The sequence below is a fragment of the Paramisgurnus dabryanus genome, chromosome 2 (assembly GCF_030506205.2).
Source record: "Paramisgurnus dabryanus chromosome 2, PD_genome_1.1, whole genome shotgun sequence".
Lineage (NCBI taxonomy): Eukaryota > Metazoa > Chordata > Actinopteri > Cypriniformes > Cobitidae > Paramisgurnus > Paramisgurnus dabryanus.
The window spans coordinates 32,829,452-32,844,144 of record NC_133338.1 but is presented as its reverse complement, the minus strand read 5'-3'; the positions used below and the strand labels follow the sequence as shown (position 1 = coordinate 32,844,144).

Here is a 14,693-nt window from a genome sequence, read left to right as displayed (position 1 = left end):
ATCTATTCTTAATCCTGTCTGCATCTTTAGGGTGTCTTTCATTCATGTCTTTTACAGTTAACATAAAAGAAGTAGCCATCTGCATCTGAAATAAAATATCGGATCCTTGATTCTGATCAGCCAATGTGGACACTCCGAGGTTTGTTATTCCCAGAAAACAACCACCAGAAACTAAAAAAACACCTTCATCTGGGTACAGTGAGTCATCTTGACACAGATACGGTTTACACATATTATCAAATATGCATAATTAAAAAAAAAAACATGTCATTTATAAATGATCAAACCAAATGCATGTTTAAACTTTGTACTTTCTTGAACGCAACTTGGCTTAAAGCCGCTATGAAACATGTTTGTCTCACAGAAGGTTTGTGTTTCTTAAAAATAAGCTAATAAAAAATATCAAATTTCATGTGGAAAGTAGCCATGTAGCCAAGCTTCTCTTTCACTTGTTTACTTAAAGCACCAAAAATAATGGTTAATGGTATTCAAAACAAAAAGACACTGTGCTTCCTTCTAAATCAGGGGTGTAAAACAAGGCTCACGGGACAAATCCACCCCCTCTTCTTTTATGTGGCCCGTGAGAGCTTACAAATTATTTTGCTTATGTGGCCTGAGAGAGCTTACAAATTATTTTATTATTATTATTTAGTTTAATTTTTTGCAGGGTATTTTCTGCTTTTTTTAGCAGCTGCCAAAACAATTTTTTGTCCTTTTTTGATAATTGAATGTAATTAAAGAGTTTATGTTGATGACTGCAGGACAGAAAACGAGCCGAAAGCCCCACACACGCACACTTTCCAAACTAAGCACAGTATCTGCTCTTTCCTCTCTCTCTCTCTATCCCTCCCTCCCGCGCTCATGTTTGTATTCATCAAAATAGATACAGAATGGTAAAAGGTCGGAAGACCAAATACTATCCAGCGAGGAAATGTTTTCTGTCTCGTTTACACTAATGTTTTGCGATGTCCAGCTGGGATTAGCACACAATGAGTCTATTTCCGCAAATGTTTGATTTGATTATTGGTATCTTAAAATGCCTCTCATTTTATTACCTTCGCAATGTAGAATAACAGAAAAATCGTAGAGTGTGCTCACATACAACATATGTTTTTGTTACCGCATAAATGTGTGTTAGGTTATAAAAAACCAGTAGTAATTGAATGCAGATGTAATTATGCAATGTAATTAAATGTCACGTTCTTTCTGATGCCATTTTTCAAACCCTAGTTAGTGTGTAATGTTGCTATAATAGCATAAATAATACATGTAAAATGATAAAGCTCAAAGTTCACTGCCAGGCGATATATTTTCTTTAACAGATTTTCCCTTTTAAAGCCTACAGCGAACGGCCGGTTTGGACTACAGCCCTCTACTTCCTGCTTTAATGACGTCAACAGCTTTTTTGACTAAACTCCGCCCACAGGAATACGTCAGTTGCCAGTTTAGCTAATGGCAAGCTAAGCTGCTGTCGAATCACAACACACTAAACAAACTACACAATCAGAACTTGATACGTATTTCTAAAGGAGGGACTTCATAGAACAAGGAAGACATCAGACCGTTCTGAGGACAGTGAAAACAGCGGTATACAGATAAGCAAATTGTGTGAAAAATACCACGTTTTTTTACACGTGAAACATGAAGACATTGTTATATTGTGCACTGTAAACACAATAAAAGCTTCAAAAACACAGAAAGAACGGGAGCTTTAAATAGTTGATACATTCATGTAGTCTTACAAATACAATCAGCCCTTTGAGAGCAACCGTAATGGTGATGTGGCCCGGGATGAAATTGAGTTTGACACCCCTGTTCTAAAGCAAGTATATATTTTGCTTCAAAATAAAAAGTGTCTTTGATGTGATTAATACAGCCTGAAATAGTGAAAAACACTTCATAATATCAAGGTCACAGATCTCTACATCAACTCTGCCATCTCTGTCTATCGATATCAACTTGTTAGGCCTTTGAAACTTTGAAGTCGCAGAACCATCACTGAAATCTCTCACAATCTCACATATAAACAAAAACAACAAATACTAGTGACTACAGTGTACTTTAGCATTATGCACAGTAAGAAATTTATTTTTTACTATAGCATCAACTGTACGTTTGACTATTCAATGCTTTGTAAGGAGTTTTAAAAGATGTCAGTGTACGTGCGTCTTTATGATTCTCCACTGCAAGTACACCATTAGGTACACCATTATTTAAAGGTTATATGAATCAGAGACAAAGACACACACACACGCACATACAGTACACACCGAAGAAAAGAGGGCGATTTTCAACCACAGAAGGCTACATTAATATTTCATGGGTTGTAACCTAGGATACATGTCTGCAGACTCTGCACACGCACACGCACACACACACTTATTCGTTTTCTAGACCTAATAATGAATACACAAACACACACCTCGTTCTTATGTGTGTAAATCTATGTGGCTTAATATACACCAGCAGTACAAAACCTCACATGCTAACACGCCCTTAAACACCACAGCACAAGTAATAAAAATATATATTAGACCCACATCTGAAATGACAACATGAAACTTTGAGTCCAAAAACAATATGTAAGAAACCTTAACTCCATTTCTTCCTCCTCCCTTTCAACTCTCTCAAACATCAAAGCCCGTTTAGGGTAAGTCGTTTCATTTGGCGGCCATATTGGCGACCCCCCCCCACGCAGCTATTTCCAGTCATACGAGTGCAGTACTTTCTTACTTGAATTGGGGAAACACCGAAATCCTGCCAAAGTCAAAATCCAAGCCATTAACGTCTGATAACAGTGATATTATAAACTGAGCTTATTTAAAGAGTGGTTCAGACTAGTTCAGCTAATGCGCTAGCGTGTTTAAGAATTAAAAGAAAAATAATTTGTCTCTTTTAATTGCAAGGCAAAACTTTCAACCCTACAGCCGGCTTATTGATTTATCTCGTTCATTTGATTATGAGTGGTCTATCTCATCACCTTTTAATGTCTCTAAAATACATCCTATATCCATCCATCTCTATCAAAGCTGTAAATGTGTGTGACTGACTGCGGTCTCTCTCTTTATCTCTCTCTCTTTAATGGCAGCTTTTGGCTGTGCCGCACTGTTTGGTGCAAAGCGGGTCAGTAGGTTTCTGGCTTGGCACTCCATTACAGGCTCAAAGATACCAGCCATACAAAATATGAATCTTAAGATCACAAAAACTCAACAAAACCAGTTCCTCAAAACAGTTATCTATAAGCAAGTCTACATTTAGACTATGTGAGTGCACCATATACTCAATAAAAGTCCATAGTAGTGTCTGAAATGGATCTGGATATGGATGTAAGGTCTTACTCCAGACCTCCAGAACGTCAACTTAAACCAAAAACAATAGAAATCTACCTCTACAGAGAGATGAATCAGGTATTTTTGACATCCATGCTTGACACTCGTGAAAATGAAACAAAGCTTGAATAGTGCGCAAGCCATACACAACAAAAGCAGATTACCTGGATTTCCATGGCATAAATGAGCCTTGCCATCTGTGTATTTTGCAACCTTGACTACTCCTTCAAACATTGCACACTAAACAAAATATGTTTAAGGTACATGTGGGGGTTAAGAAAATAGCTCACTGTAAATGAGACTATTCAGTGGGACTTGCTGTTCATACAGTATACTGTATGACCTTGCCAATTGCCAATGTATAAAAATGTGCCCTAAATCCACTTATGTAACCCATTCACCCTTATGAATGCGTTCTTGATCTGTGTCACCAATGTGTAGACGGAGGAGGACCTCATAGGTTGAGGACGGTACTTATGCCATTCTAACACACAGTAATGTAATAATTAACGTCAAATAACAAGTGATCACAATACTTGACACCACCTGAAGCTCAACACTTAAATGAAATAGATAAATATAAACAGATTAATATCACCTTCAAACCAGAGCACAAACAATAGCACACCAAAGTAACGCCAGGTGACAACATCCTGTTCGCTTACAGTGCAAAACAAGCTTGAAAAAGTTGTCAAACCAGACAGGTATCTGCTTTTTCTAGTATTTTACAGGTACATAGAGACCTCTTTTCATAGCATACAATTAAACATGCAAACATTTCTCTCTTTATCACTGAACATATAAAGCAAACCAGTATGTATTAAAATAAAAAGCTATTATTGTAGGCTGTTCATTAGAGTGATTTTACCATGGGAAAAGTGCAACCTGTAATATATGTCTGTGAAATCCAGGCTAAAGTCTCATAATGTAATTATTAGACTATGATGAGCATGATTTTTATTTGATTTCACATTGATTTTAATCTTTGACATGACCTTACTTAGTCAATATTAAAGATATTACGATTATATTATCACACATTTGGTCAAATGCACACACACGCACACACACACCAGCTTTATTTTGATAGTACAGTGTAGAGAGGACAGGAAATTGGGATGGAGAAAGGATTTGGGTTGACCGAGAGGCAAACAGGAGGCAATACTCAAACTCTTTGGGTCACCCAAAATATCTCAGCCTACTAGGCTACTGGCGCTGACTAATCTTGAATTTTAATCCCCTATATGGTACCAAGAATTACTATTACACACAGACTGAGGAGACTAATTACTTTATAACAAAAAGACATGCGAAAAGACACTAATGTTACATGTTATTAATTAATATTAGAATATGAAATATAGTTCATTATCCCAACTGTAGGCTATTTGTAGTTCCCAAGCAACAACCTGGCACATACAATACAAGTTAACATAATAAGGCACATGTGGTCACAAGTGTGCAATTATCCGCATTTTGCAAGAGCTTCAAGCGCTGCTTATCCTTTCCGATTAATATAAACAGTCAACAACTGCTTTCTACTACCATGCAATATTCTGTACTAGAAAGATGATCAAGCTGTGTCCTAAAACAGTAGTGAAATCATCCAGCGAGACGTTGACTCTGAACACACGTCTTGTTTGTCTTGTCAGAAGTATTTGGGTCAGTCAGACTGTTAATCCATTAAGCACGATGAACAAGTCGAACACACTGCTTTTACAAACTCAGCGGGAATGCTTGACATTTTGATGCTACAGGGTTTGGTAGGTTTGTATTCGTAGAGACGGACCTGGAGAGTGTGCAAGAAAGTCGCATGAGCACTAGATAAGCTACACAGCAGGGTGTTACAGACTGCAATGGTCCTCCCATAATGCATTTGACCTAGAAAGATCACATTCTTCCATTCAGTCCTATATTATTGCAGATCACATGATACTGAGATAAAGCTCTGAATGCTCGATGCAGCTTCATGATGTATTAAAACCTTCCAGAACAGGCTGTATGCGTGTACATATGCAGCATCTTGTACAAAAATCATTAACCATAACAAGGACTGGAGAGCAGCAGATTATGTTTAGCTTGAGTTTGTTTTTTTGCCATGCTTATGGGTTACACAACAGGAGGCTAATTTTTCATTCACCCATCAGATAACTCGTGATTGTCGGCTAATGATCTAAGTGAAACTTCAGAATTAATCTTCTGCATGAAATGTAATGAACTGTAAATATCTAATGAAACTTAAATAATGAAATACCATTTTATATCATTGTTTACCTGTCACGGGCTAAATCTTCTACGGAAGGATGTGTTTGCCAATTTAACAATGTTCAATGCCCCTCACACCTTGATAAAACACTGCCATTCTTACAGCTCCACACTTATTTAGGTTCAAACACAAAATGGGGCCAGCATGCTTGTACAAAGCATGCAAAAAAAAATTAAAAAGCATTTTGTTACAGACATGGTTTTTAAGGAACTCCAATAATTATCCCTGTCATGCAGAAATTGCAAACATGTCATGTCAAAACCACACCTGCACAACACTTTCATTCACTCAAACAAACCCAACAAATTAAAGTCACTCATCCACACGCTTGGAGACAATTTAACAGAGGTCTTACCCAATTTGACTCTTTTGTTTGGGCTTGGAGGACGCCACAATCCGGGCACTCTTGGAACTCTTATTCTTGGCTTTGGATTTGGAGCCCCCCGCCTTGTGACTGTGGTGCTGCGACGATGAAGACGGGAAGCTTTCGGGACTCATGACGCGTGGGATATTTTTCTCTCCTCTCTCCCGTGCTTTAGCGATGGCCTCTGAGATTATTCGATTGGCCTTTAGTTGTTTATCATCCGAAAGGGGCGACTCCATCTGCTGCTGCTGCCGCTTCTTTACCCGTTTCTCGGACACGGATGCGTACGAGGATGATGAAGAGGAGGAAGAAGAGCTACTCTTCACTGGTGGGCTGAGTACCCGCACCTGACTGCTGGGACCATTAGTGTTCTTAGGAGGCTATGACAAGAAAGAAAAAGAAAAAAGTTACCACCAAAACATCATCAAAGTGTACAAAATCACTCGGTGAATGGACAGCGAGTGGACAACTTGCTAGATATCGACGTCCTTTGTTGTTATGTAGGCAGGACTGCACAAGAAGCCAATAGACATGTTTCGATTCTGTAATTCCATATTGTAAACCCATGTTGTACAATATTCTGATTAAGATACCAATGACGCCAGTCTGAAGGTCAATAAGAGAAAGCTACACAACTACAAGATGAATTCGGTAGCCATAACATTACTGTTCCCTAGCCGTGACCCAGGAAATCTGGACTCCAGCGGATGTAAATACTTTAATAGGTTTCTTATTAAGAGGGACAAAGCCATTATAGTAAAACAGTTACTCTGAACATTGAGATTAAGAGTGCTGTAAACCTTTTCAACCATTTCACTAAACTTCAACCACTATTTGTTAATCTCCACAAGCCCTGATCTTCTAAAACATGCAAGCAACACAATGTCAGCAGACCTGAATGTGCAAAACAAATCATAGAAGAGAGCGTTTCTGGCTTGTTTTCAGATGTTGCCCGGAATGCTACTTCTTACGGGGAGTTTAAAGTGTTCACAAGGACAAGTGTGAGTACCTGACACCTCTTTCAAAGATAGCTGTTAGGTCGATATCATAAAAATAAAATTCTGCTATTAATTGTTCATCCTTCGTTTTGAACCATTATACTGTTTTTAATGCGTTTAATGTTCATTCATTTAAATGAAACACATTCAAATAAAATTTATAGAAACCAAATACTGATTTTTTGCATACAGTGACAGTTTAAATACTTGAAAGACATAGGGAACAGTATTAAATTACCCTGGGTACTGTTACAAGTCTTATAAAAACAGATTAAAGCTTTAATCTGAGAGCTGCCTTCTGAGTAGCAAAAATCATAGGCAAATAAATGTAACTTAATTTTTAGTTTTTCATCACGAAAGCTATCATATGACTTCAAGGAAATTTTAATATTTACATTTATTTATGCGAACGTCTGCAAAAATGAAAATTCTGTCATCATTTACTCACCTTCATATCGTTACAAACCTATATACATTTATTTTGTTTTGATGAACACAAAGGAAGATATTTTGAGGAAACAAGGACTGGGTATCAATTCAGATGTTCCAGATCGATTCGATTTCAATTCACAAGCTATCGGTTCGATTTCGGTATTCAGTTACGGTTATCGTGTCGGTTTTTTATACTCGATTCAACTCAATGGATATAGACGGTTTCAGCAGTAACAACATAAACAAGCGGTGTTGGTGGTCAACACATAACTTCCGGGAAACTCCGCTAAGAATAAATAACAAAGTACTTAGTTACATAATTACATAGTTTATTTATATAACAAGCAAAATAAACAACACGTAGATTACCTAGGAAACCAAAACATTTGTTATTTTTGATGAGGTATTTGTTTTAAGAATTCAGTTTAGCAACTAGTCGGACCATTAAAAAACTGAAACCGGAAGTAAAGCACGTATTGCGTCACCACCGCACATGCATCCGATGAAATCGTCTATGGATTATATAGAATATTATATTATTATATATATTATATTATATTAGAATATATTAGAATATAGACTGAATAAATGAATGACAAGCTCGCCTCTCGCTCCTTGGTTATATTGCGCAAGGCATAAAAGAGGATGGAGAAGACTATAGTAATTAAATTAACGTTAATCTTATGTTCAATGTTTGCAGAAATAAATATGGGTTCGTGGCCTTTGAGAATCGACTTTGAATCGACCACGTAAAAAAAGATTCATCGAAAAATCTATTTTTTTTCCCAGCCCTATCAGAAACCCCATTGACTTCCATAGTATTCTTTTTCCTACCATGGATGTCAATAGGGCTTCTGATCTAGCAGTTTGGTGACAAACATTCCTCAAAATATCTTCTTTCATGTTCATTAGTACAAAATAAATGTATACAAGTTTGTAACAACATAAGGGTGAGTGATGACATAATTTTCATTTTTGGGTGAACTCTCTCTTTAATTTCTTTAATATAGCAGATGCTTCTGTCCAAAGCGATTACAAATGAGATCTGTAAGCAGTCAATTTAAAGGTGTGTGGACTAGTTCAAGAGTGCTTTCGTTGTGCTTTTTGCACTTTTTAATGTCTGCCAACCTGTGGTCACTAGACTCTTGTTCTATGAAAAAGTTGTGTGAAGATAACACCATACTTGTTGTAACAAAAATAAAAGCAGGTTATCAATGGGTTAATAAATAATTTTTAGCCCAAACTATTGTAAAATAGTTTTACATTGACATCATAAAGCTTTATAATGTTTAAGTTTAACTATGTCTGGAATCAAGACAGTTATTTCAATCACATTCTCCATCACACTAATCCGGTGAACGCCAATAAATGCCAACGAACACAAAGTTTGTCGCTGCTTGTTGCCGTTTCTTTGCGTTCGTCTTATCAGAGTGAACTAGCCTTAAAGTAAAAATCTCTCCACAAAGAAACAACTGTAAAGATCCCTGATCAACCACTGCTATATCATTTCTACCAATCAGTGCAACAGGAGGGTTTTAGCAGAGCATGGCAAGCCTGAGTCTACCCACATACTCTGGATGACAACATGGGAAATCTTCCATCTTTGAACTGCTGCATCATCAATGTTCCTAATGCCTGGGTTTCATAACATTCTCTGTGACCAACCAGATACAGGACGAGATAAGGAAAGGTTCAGAGACCTGTGTAGATGAACACAGCACGCGACTTGGTCCTTATGCACACACGGCTACACAGCAAAATCACCAGTGTTAAATTTTCAGGGATGGTGTTAAATACACAGTGTTGATGTTGTTTTAACACTATCTGGTAATAAAATAACACTGCCATTGCTAGGCCAGTGTTATATTCACGACAGTGTCAGTGTTAAACAAGGGTGTTATCAGATTTCACTCTGAGCGGTGTAAATCAAGCCCCGCCTCCACTAAACATATCCTGTCAGGGATTTTACCGCCATTTTCTTTCACAGGAGGACTGAAGAGATCAGGTAAATCAGTCTCATAATATTCACATGGTTTAGCTAAATTAAACTGTTATTTCTCTGTCTGACTCTACGCAGCCATATGCCAAAAAACCTAAATAAGATATTTTTCCCATTTTATTTCCCCTTTGTTCGTTATTTGGTTCAGTTTAATCAGAGCTTGTGTTACGTTGTTCCCTTGTTAGTTTAGTATAAAGTTAAACTGCTAGCTAAAAGTTTAAAACCAAGAAGGATAATATTAACAGGAGATATGAACGAAAGAATTGAACCATGATAAAATGCGACATGCACTACAAATTGAAGGTATGAAATTAAGTTAAATGAAAGCTCGTTTATTCACCATATGATGCTCGTTATAAGGTAATCATATAGGCTAGATACCGTGAGTTAACGAGGTCGTTTACATGCACGTGAGTGCACGGATATCGGTTAATTATTCAAATTACTGAAAAACACGGAGAAAACCGCAACCGCATCGTCATGTGTTTTTCTAAGATGTATGCAAACAGGGGAAATTTCGCCAAACCAACAATTAATTTGACCAAAACCTCACAATATATCATCATTTGTATGCACAGATTGGATGCATTGTGTGTTGTAAGCTTTTCGTGGCGCTAGATGTCAGACAGATGCAAATAGCAAATACATACGAAAGTGTAAAACGTGTATGCGAACATTTGTTTTTTTCTGTCATTATAGATGCTAGTTTGGTGAAAGTTCACACTGAGTGCTTCAAATCATTCAGAAGAGATGCTGTTTTTAGGGCAGTTCATTAAAGAAGACCTGACATGGATGACTTCCAATGAGAAACGACTGCTAATACTTATATAAATTCATTACAGAAGGTAAGTTTATATATTTATACATATAAATCATTTTATTTGACATAACTGAACAGTTAACCAATCTTTTTAGTATATGTAGTTTTGTACATATTATTATTACTATTATTATTATTATTAATCTGGAAAGAAACTCACATGACCTGCTGCCAACTTTAATAAAAATATAATCTTCTCATACATCGTTTTGCTATTGAGGTCATATTAAATAGCAATCAAATTGATTACTATTTTGAAAATTAATAAATGAAGATTCATATTTTGTCTTGAGTGCTGTTTTTAATATAAAAAGAATGTTGAGTTTTCAGAGTCTTTATTGTCATTTTTTGTGATAGGACCCTACCAGACTATATTTGAATACGGCATACCCATGAATTCTGGAACTGTTATTCCTTAACCCAGTTTGGAGGATAAGCGCTTACCAACTAGTTATGTGAGTACACACAGTACATTTGTACTGTACACGGTCTCTAACATGATTTATTATACTGAGATGATTTTGATTCAAATAACGGTTAAAAATGCACCCTTTTTGGTATTTTCTTGACTCTTTTTGTCTTTGAAAATCTGCAGAAATATGCTGAGGTGATGTATTGCAAAATAGCCAACATACAACAATATGGATGACCCTCTGTCTGGTCAACAGGAGTTTCAATATGGTAAGTGTACATGGGTTTGCTACTTTTACGGTTTTAAAGTTTAACTGTATACTCATGGTGTTTAGCCTAAATTCTGTTTTGCTAGGACGGGACAGTTATGTGGCAGCTCTTCCCTGGCTCATTCACCTCTTGCCTTTCCTTTGTGAAAGGAAGAAAGAAGAAAGAGGGTCAATGTGCAACTGAAGCTACTGATTGTGCTGTGTAAGTTTTTTTAGTATTTTGTTCTAGTTATTTATTCAGCAGTTAGTTTGCTTGCATTGTTCACCCCATGTAAATGCATACAAGTTCATAAATACACATCAAATACATTCATCAAATACACTCTTTTAAAACACTTAGGTGATGAGCATCAATCCATGCTTTGAGGTGGATGGATCAGCACAGCCCTGCCTGCTCTGCGTTGGGAACAGAAGTTGCATCCAGAATTTTTGCATCATTCTGGACCAAAAAGCCATTCCCTCCATGATGAAGACCACTGATGCAGCCTTCCACTTCCATCATGAGTAAAACAACTACAGAACTAAATACCAGGTTGGAACGTATTTAAGAAAAATGAAACGTCTTTTGAATTGAAATGTCTGTTTTGCTATGGAAAAATCTTTAGTATTGTGAAGGACAAGCATTTCTGCCTGCCAGTAAGGTAATTGCAGTGTATTTTAATGTTCAAGTTTTGAGTAGGGTGGCTAATTTTTTTTAAACTCTCATTTGATATATTAAAGACCTTATAATAAGTGGTTTTCATGTCACTGCGCTGTGGTATAAGATAACTTTCATTATTCCATACTGTATTCTGTTTCTAATTGTAGCTGAGGTATTTAAATAAGCAGTATTAAATGCAAAGTGTTGTGTGTATCAATGTAAATATTAAATGTTATGTACTTTAATAAAAAGAGGTTTTGCAATATTTCCTGTCATTTGTCTTTTATATAAACAACCCATTAGCAACAAAAGTGGCTATTAATCAGTATTTTAACACTTAACATTGTTGAATTCACATTACACTGGTGTTGACCTTAAATTAGGAGTGTTAATTTTTAACACTGTATTTCTGTGCCAACACCAGTGTAGTGTGGAAACAACAATGAATAGTGTTGAACAAAGTGTAAAATTTAACAATATTGAGTGTTAAATTAACATATAATGAGTGTTGTTAAATTAACACTACACTTTTGACTAAATTAACACAGTGTAGTGTGGACACATATACACACTTTTCCAGTGTTAAATTTGACACCCTGGGTGTTATTTTAACACCAGTGATTTTGCTGTGTACATATATATGACAGGTGTCGTTTATAAGCATAATAATATAGAGGCAATAATAAGTCATAGTTCATTTGAATGACAGTTCCTACACCAATCAAAGGTCAGTCATGACTAGTTTAAAGCCTTAACCTGACAGCCAGTCTAGTAGTCTATTCTCATTATCCACCCCTCACCCCACAAAATAAAGACAGCCATGTATAATTCACCGCATGATCATATAGCAGGCCGAGACATGCCAACTTTTATTATTCATGCCGGTTTGGTTGACATGTAGGAGCACTTTTTTTAGCCTTTTATCTCTTTTCCTTGATCTCTCTCTCTCACACACACATCGTTTTCGATAAGATAGCTAAAGTGAACCTGAACCAACTACCTTGTGTGAAGGCGATCCTTTCCATTACTCCATTGGGTTTTACGTCATACGTTTGCCCTTTCTACATATGACACTGCCTAGGCAATATCTAAATTATCCTGTACAGTCATGCCTCTTATGACTCTGTAGGACAAAATATATTTATGTCGACAAGCCCAGCCTGTGCTTTCCGATGGCTAAATAAAGGGAATTACCTGGAAAGAATGAAACAAAAGAGAATGGAGTGGGGGAGGGTTATAAACACTAACTCATTTGGTGGATAAACATCCAAAGCAAAACAGAGAAAGAGAGAAAGAGAGATTGCGTCCTACTGAAACATCCATTTGAGGCAAGTAAGGAATGACAACGAAAGCTATAGAAGGAGTGAACGGATGAGAAAATGACTGAAAGGGAAAGATGTAGGGTAAAGGGGGTGGTGCATATGTGAGAAAATGAGCAATAGACAGAATATGACGTGAGACTGAGAGAGAGAGAGGGGGAAAATGCAGCAGCCCCGAGCACTGCAGCCATGTAACACATCTATAAATAACTAAAATTACAGGCTGCCAGCACTGCAGGATGTTTCAATCTTTCTCCTTGTTCTGACTCTTACAATCTACTGAAACTGACACAAATTGTCACGATAAAACAGAAACATGCACCAACGCAGGGCTGCCATACAATGCCTGATGCACACATGTGGCACACACTGCCACAGCAGCTCAGCAGTAAACTAGAAGAAAGAGAGAGTGAGAGGTAAAGAAAGAGGAAGAAAATCAAAAAGAGAGATGAATGAGGGTCAGCGGCCGCCAAAAGTAGCATAGCATTTCTAGTAAGCACACTTGTGAGAAATGGAGAGAAGCAGTTAGCACAAGATGGCGGCGAGCGTGTAGCCTGCCGCATGAGCCTGTAGCTGTTCAGTTTCTGCCCCCCTCCCCCACCTCCACCCCCTCCCTCTAGCTCCAACCCGCCCACCCCCCGCCCCCAATACATACACACACACACACACGCACTCACTCACCCGTCCTCTCGGCCTCTTCACTGTAGACATGTTTTTTCTTCTTCCCCCCTCTTCCCTCTCTCCAACCTCCAACAAAAGCTCTTGCCCTTTTGCCGTTTTTTCGCTCTCCACCCCCCCACTTGCTTCCTCCTCCCTCTCTCTCTCTCTCTCTCTCTTACTCACTTTCTCTCTCTCCCTCCCTCCCCCGGTAGGTCCGTGGCTAAAGAAGCCCTGTTCACCTCCTTCCCCTCCCCTGGCCGGGCTGCATGGAGCCGCGTTCACGGAAAACGAGGGAATGAGGAAGGAACCAGTAAAGCAGGCACACTCGTCCGGGACTCTCTCATTCTGCCACGCTCAGCTCTATTCCTTTCCCCCTCTCTCTCTCTCCCTCTTTCTCATTGATTCCCTCCGTCGGTCCGTCCAAGAACAACTGTGCTCGCTCTCCAGGCTTTCGTTTTGTCGTCCTCCAGCACACACGCGCACATATACGCCGACAGACTTCTTGTTCCTCTTCCTCCTTTCACATCCCAGACGAAGGTAGGTAGGATTGCAACCCCTCCTTTGAAACACAAAAGGTTTTTGTACTGGCTCAGTTGGACACTGTGTAGCTTGTTTTCCTTAATTCCACTTGTTTTTCCCTTCCTTTTCCCTCGTTCCCCTCCCCTCTCGCAGGCAGGGGTGTGTGCGGCGAGCGGGAGACACGGGCGAAGCAGCGAGAAATGAAAGCACAAAGCAGCAAAACGCATCAGCATGAATATTAGAGATGTCGTTAAAATCCAGACTCGTTTTTCTCTCTCTCTCCCTCGCTCACTCACTCTCTCTCACTCTCTCTCTCTCTCTCTTTAGCTCATTGTAAAACAGGAGGTCCAGCAGAGGGTGCTAGCTGTTATTACATTAACTTTCACAACTTAACCCCAAAAATACTGAATTTCTTAACTTGGAAAATCCAACCAAGCATAAGAGCACAATTCAGACAAGTGTTCAAGAATTGCTTTACATTTACACATTATCAACCAGTTTATGTCAAAAAAGTCATTCACAGAAGTATATTTATAAATCATAATGATCATTTACAAATATATTTATGCATAAATCATAATCCCTCTTCACCACATTCCCACATCAGTAAAGTGGGGCAGGTGGCATGAGTTCCCCATGCAGACGAATTGACTCACAGGAAGTGACA

General features: G+C 38.1%; 1 protein-coding gene and 1 long non-coding RNA gene across 5 annotated transcripts in view; one reads left to right on the top strand and one right to left on the bottom strand.

Annotated features, from left to right (window-relative positions):
• chd9 (chromodomain helicase DNA binding protein 9) overlaps window positions 1-14,693 on the bottom strand; it is a 77,644-nt gene that overhangs the window by 33,185 nt on the left and 29,766 nt on the right. For 3 of the 4 annotated variants that reach the window (XM_065275783.1, XM_065275785.1, XM_065275784.2), the window contains exon 3: window positions 5,951-6,339. In XM_065275783.1, the coding sequence (XP_065131855.1) occupies window positions 5,951-6,339 (389 nt within the window). Of the gene's footprint in view, window positions 1-5,950; window positions 6,340-13,528; window positions 14,334-14,693 lie in introns of those variants that run through there. The other variant, XM_065275786.2, reaches the window with a different exon arrangement.
• LOC135765109 (uncharacterized) lies at window positions 10,092-11,753 on the top strand. Its single transcript, XR_010540452.1, has 5 exons — window positions 10,092-10,233; window positions 10,566-10,663; window positions 10,804-10,889; window positions 10,975-11,090; window positions 11,229-11,753. It is a non-coding gene; the product is annotated as an uncharacterized lncRNA (long non-coding RNA).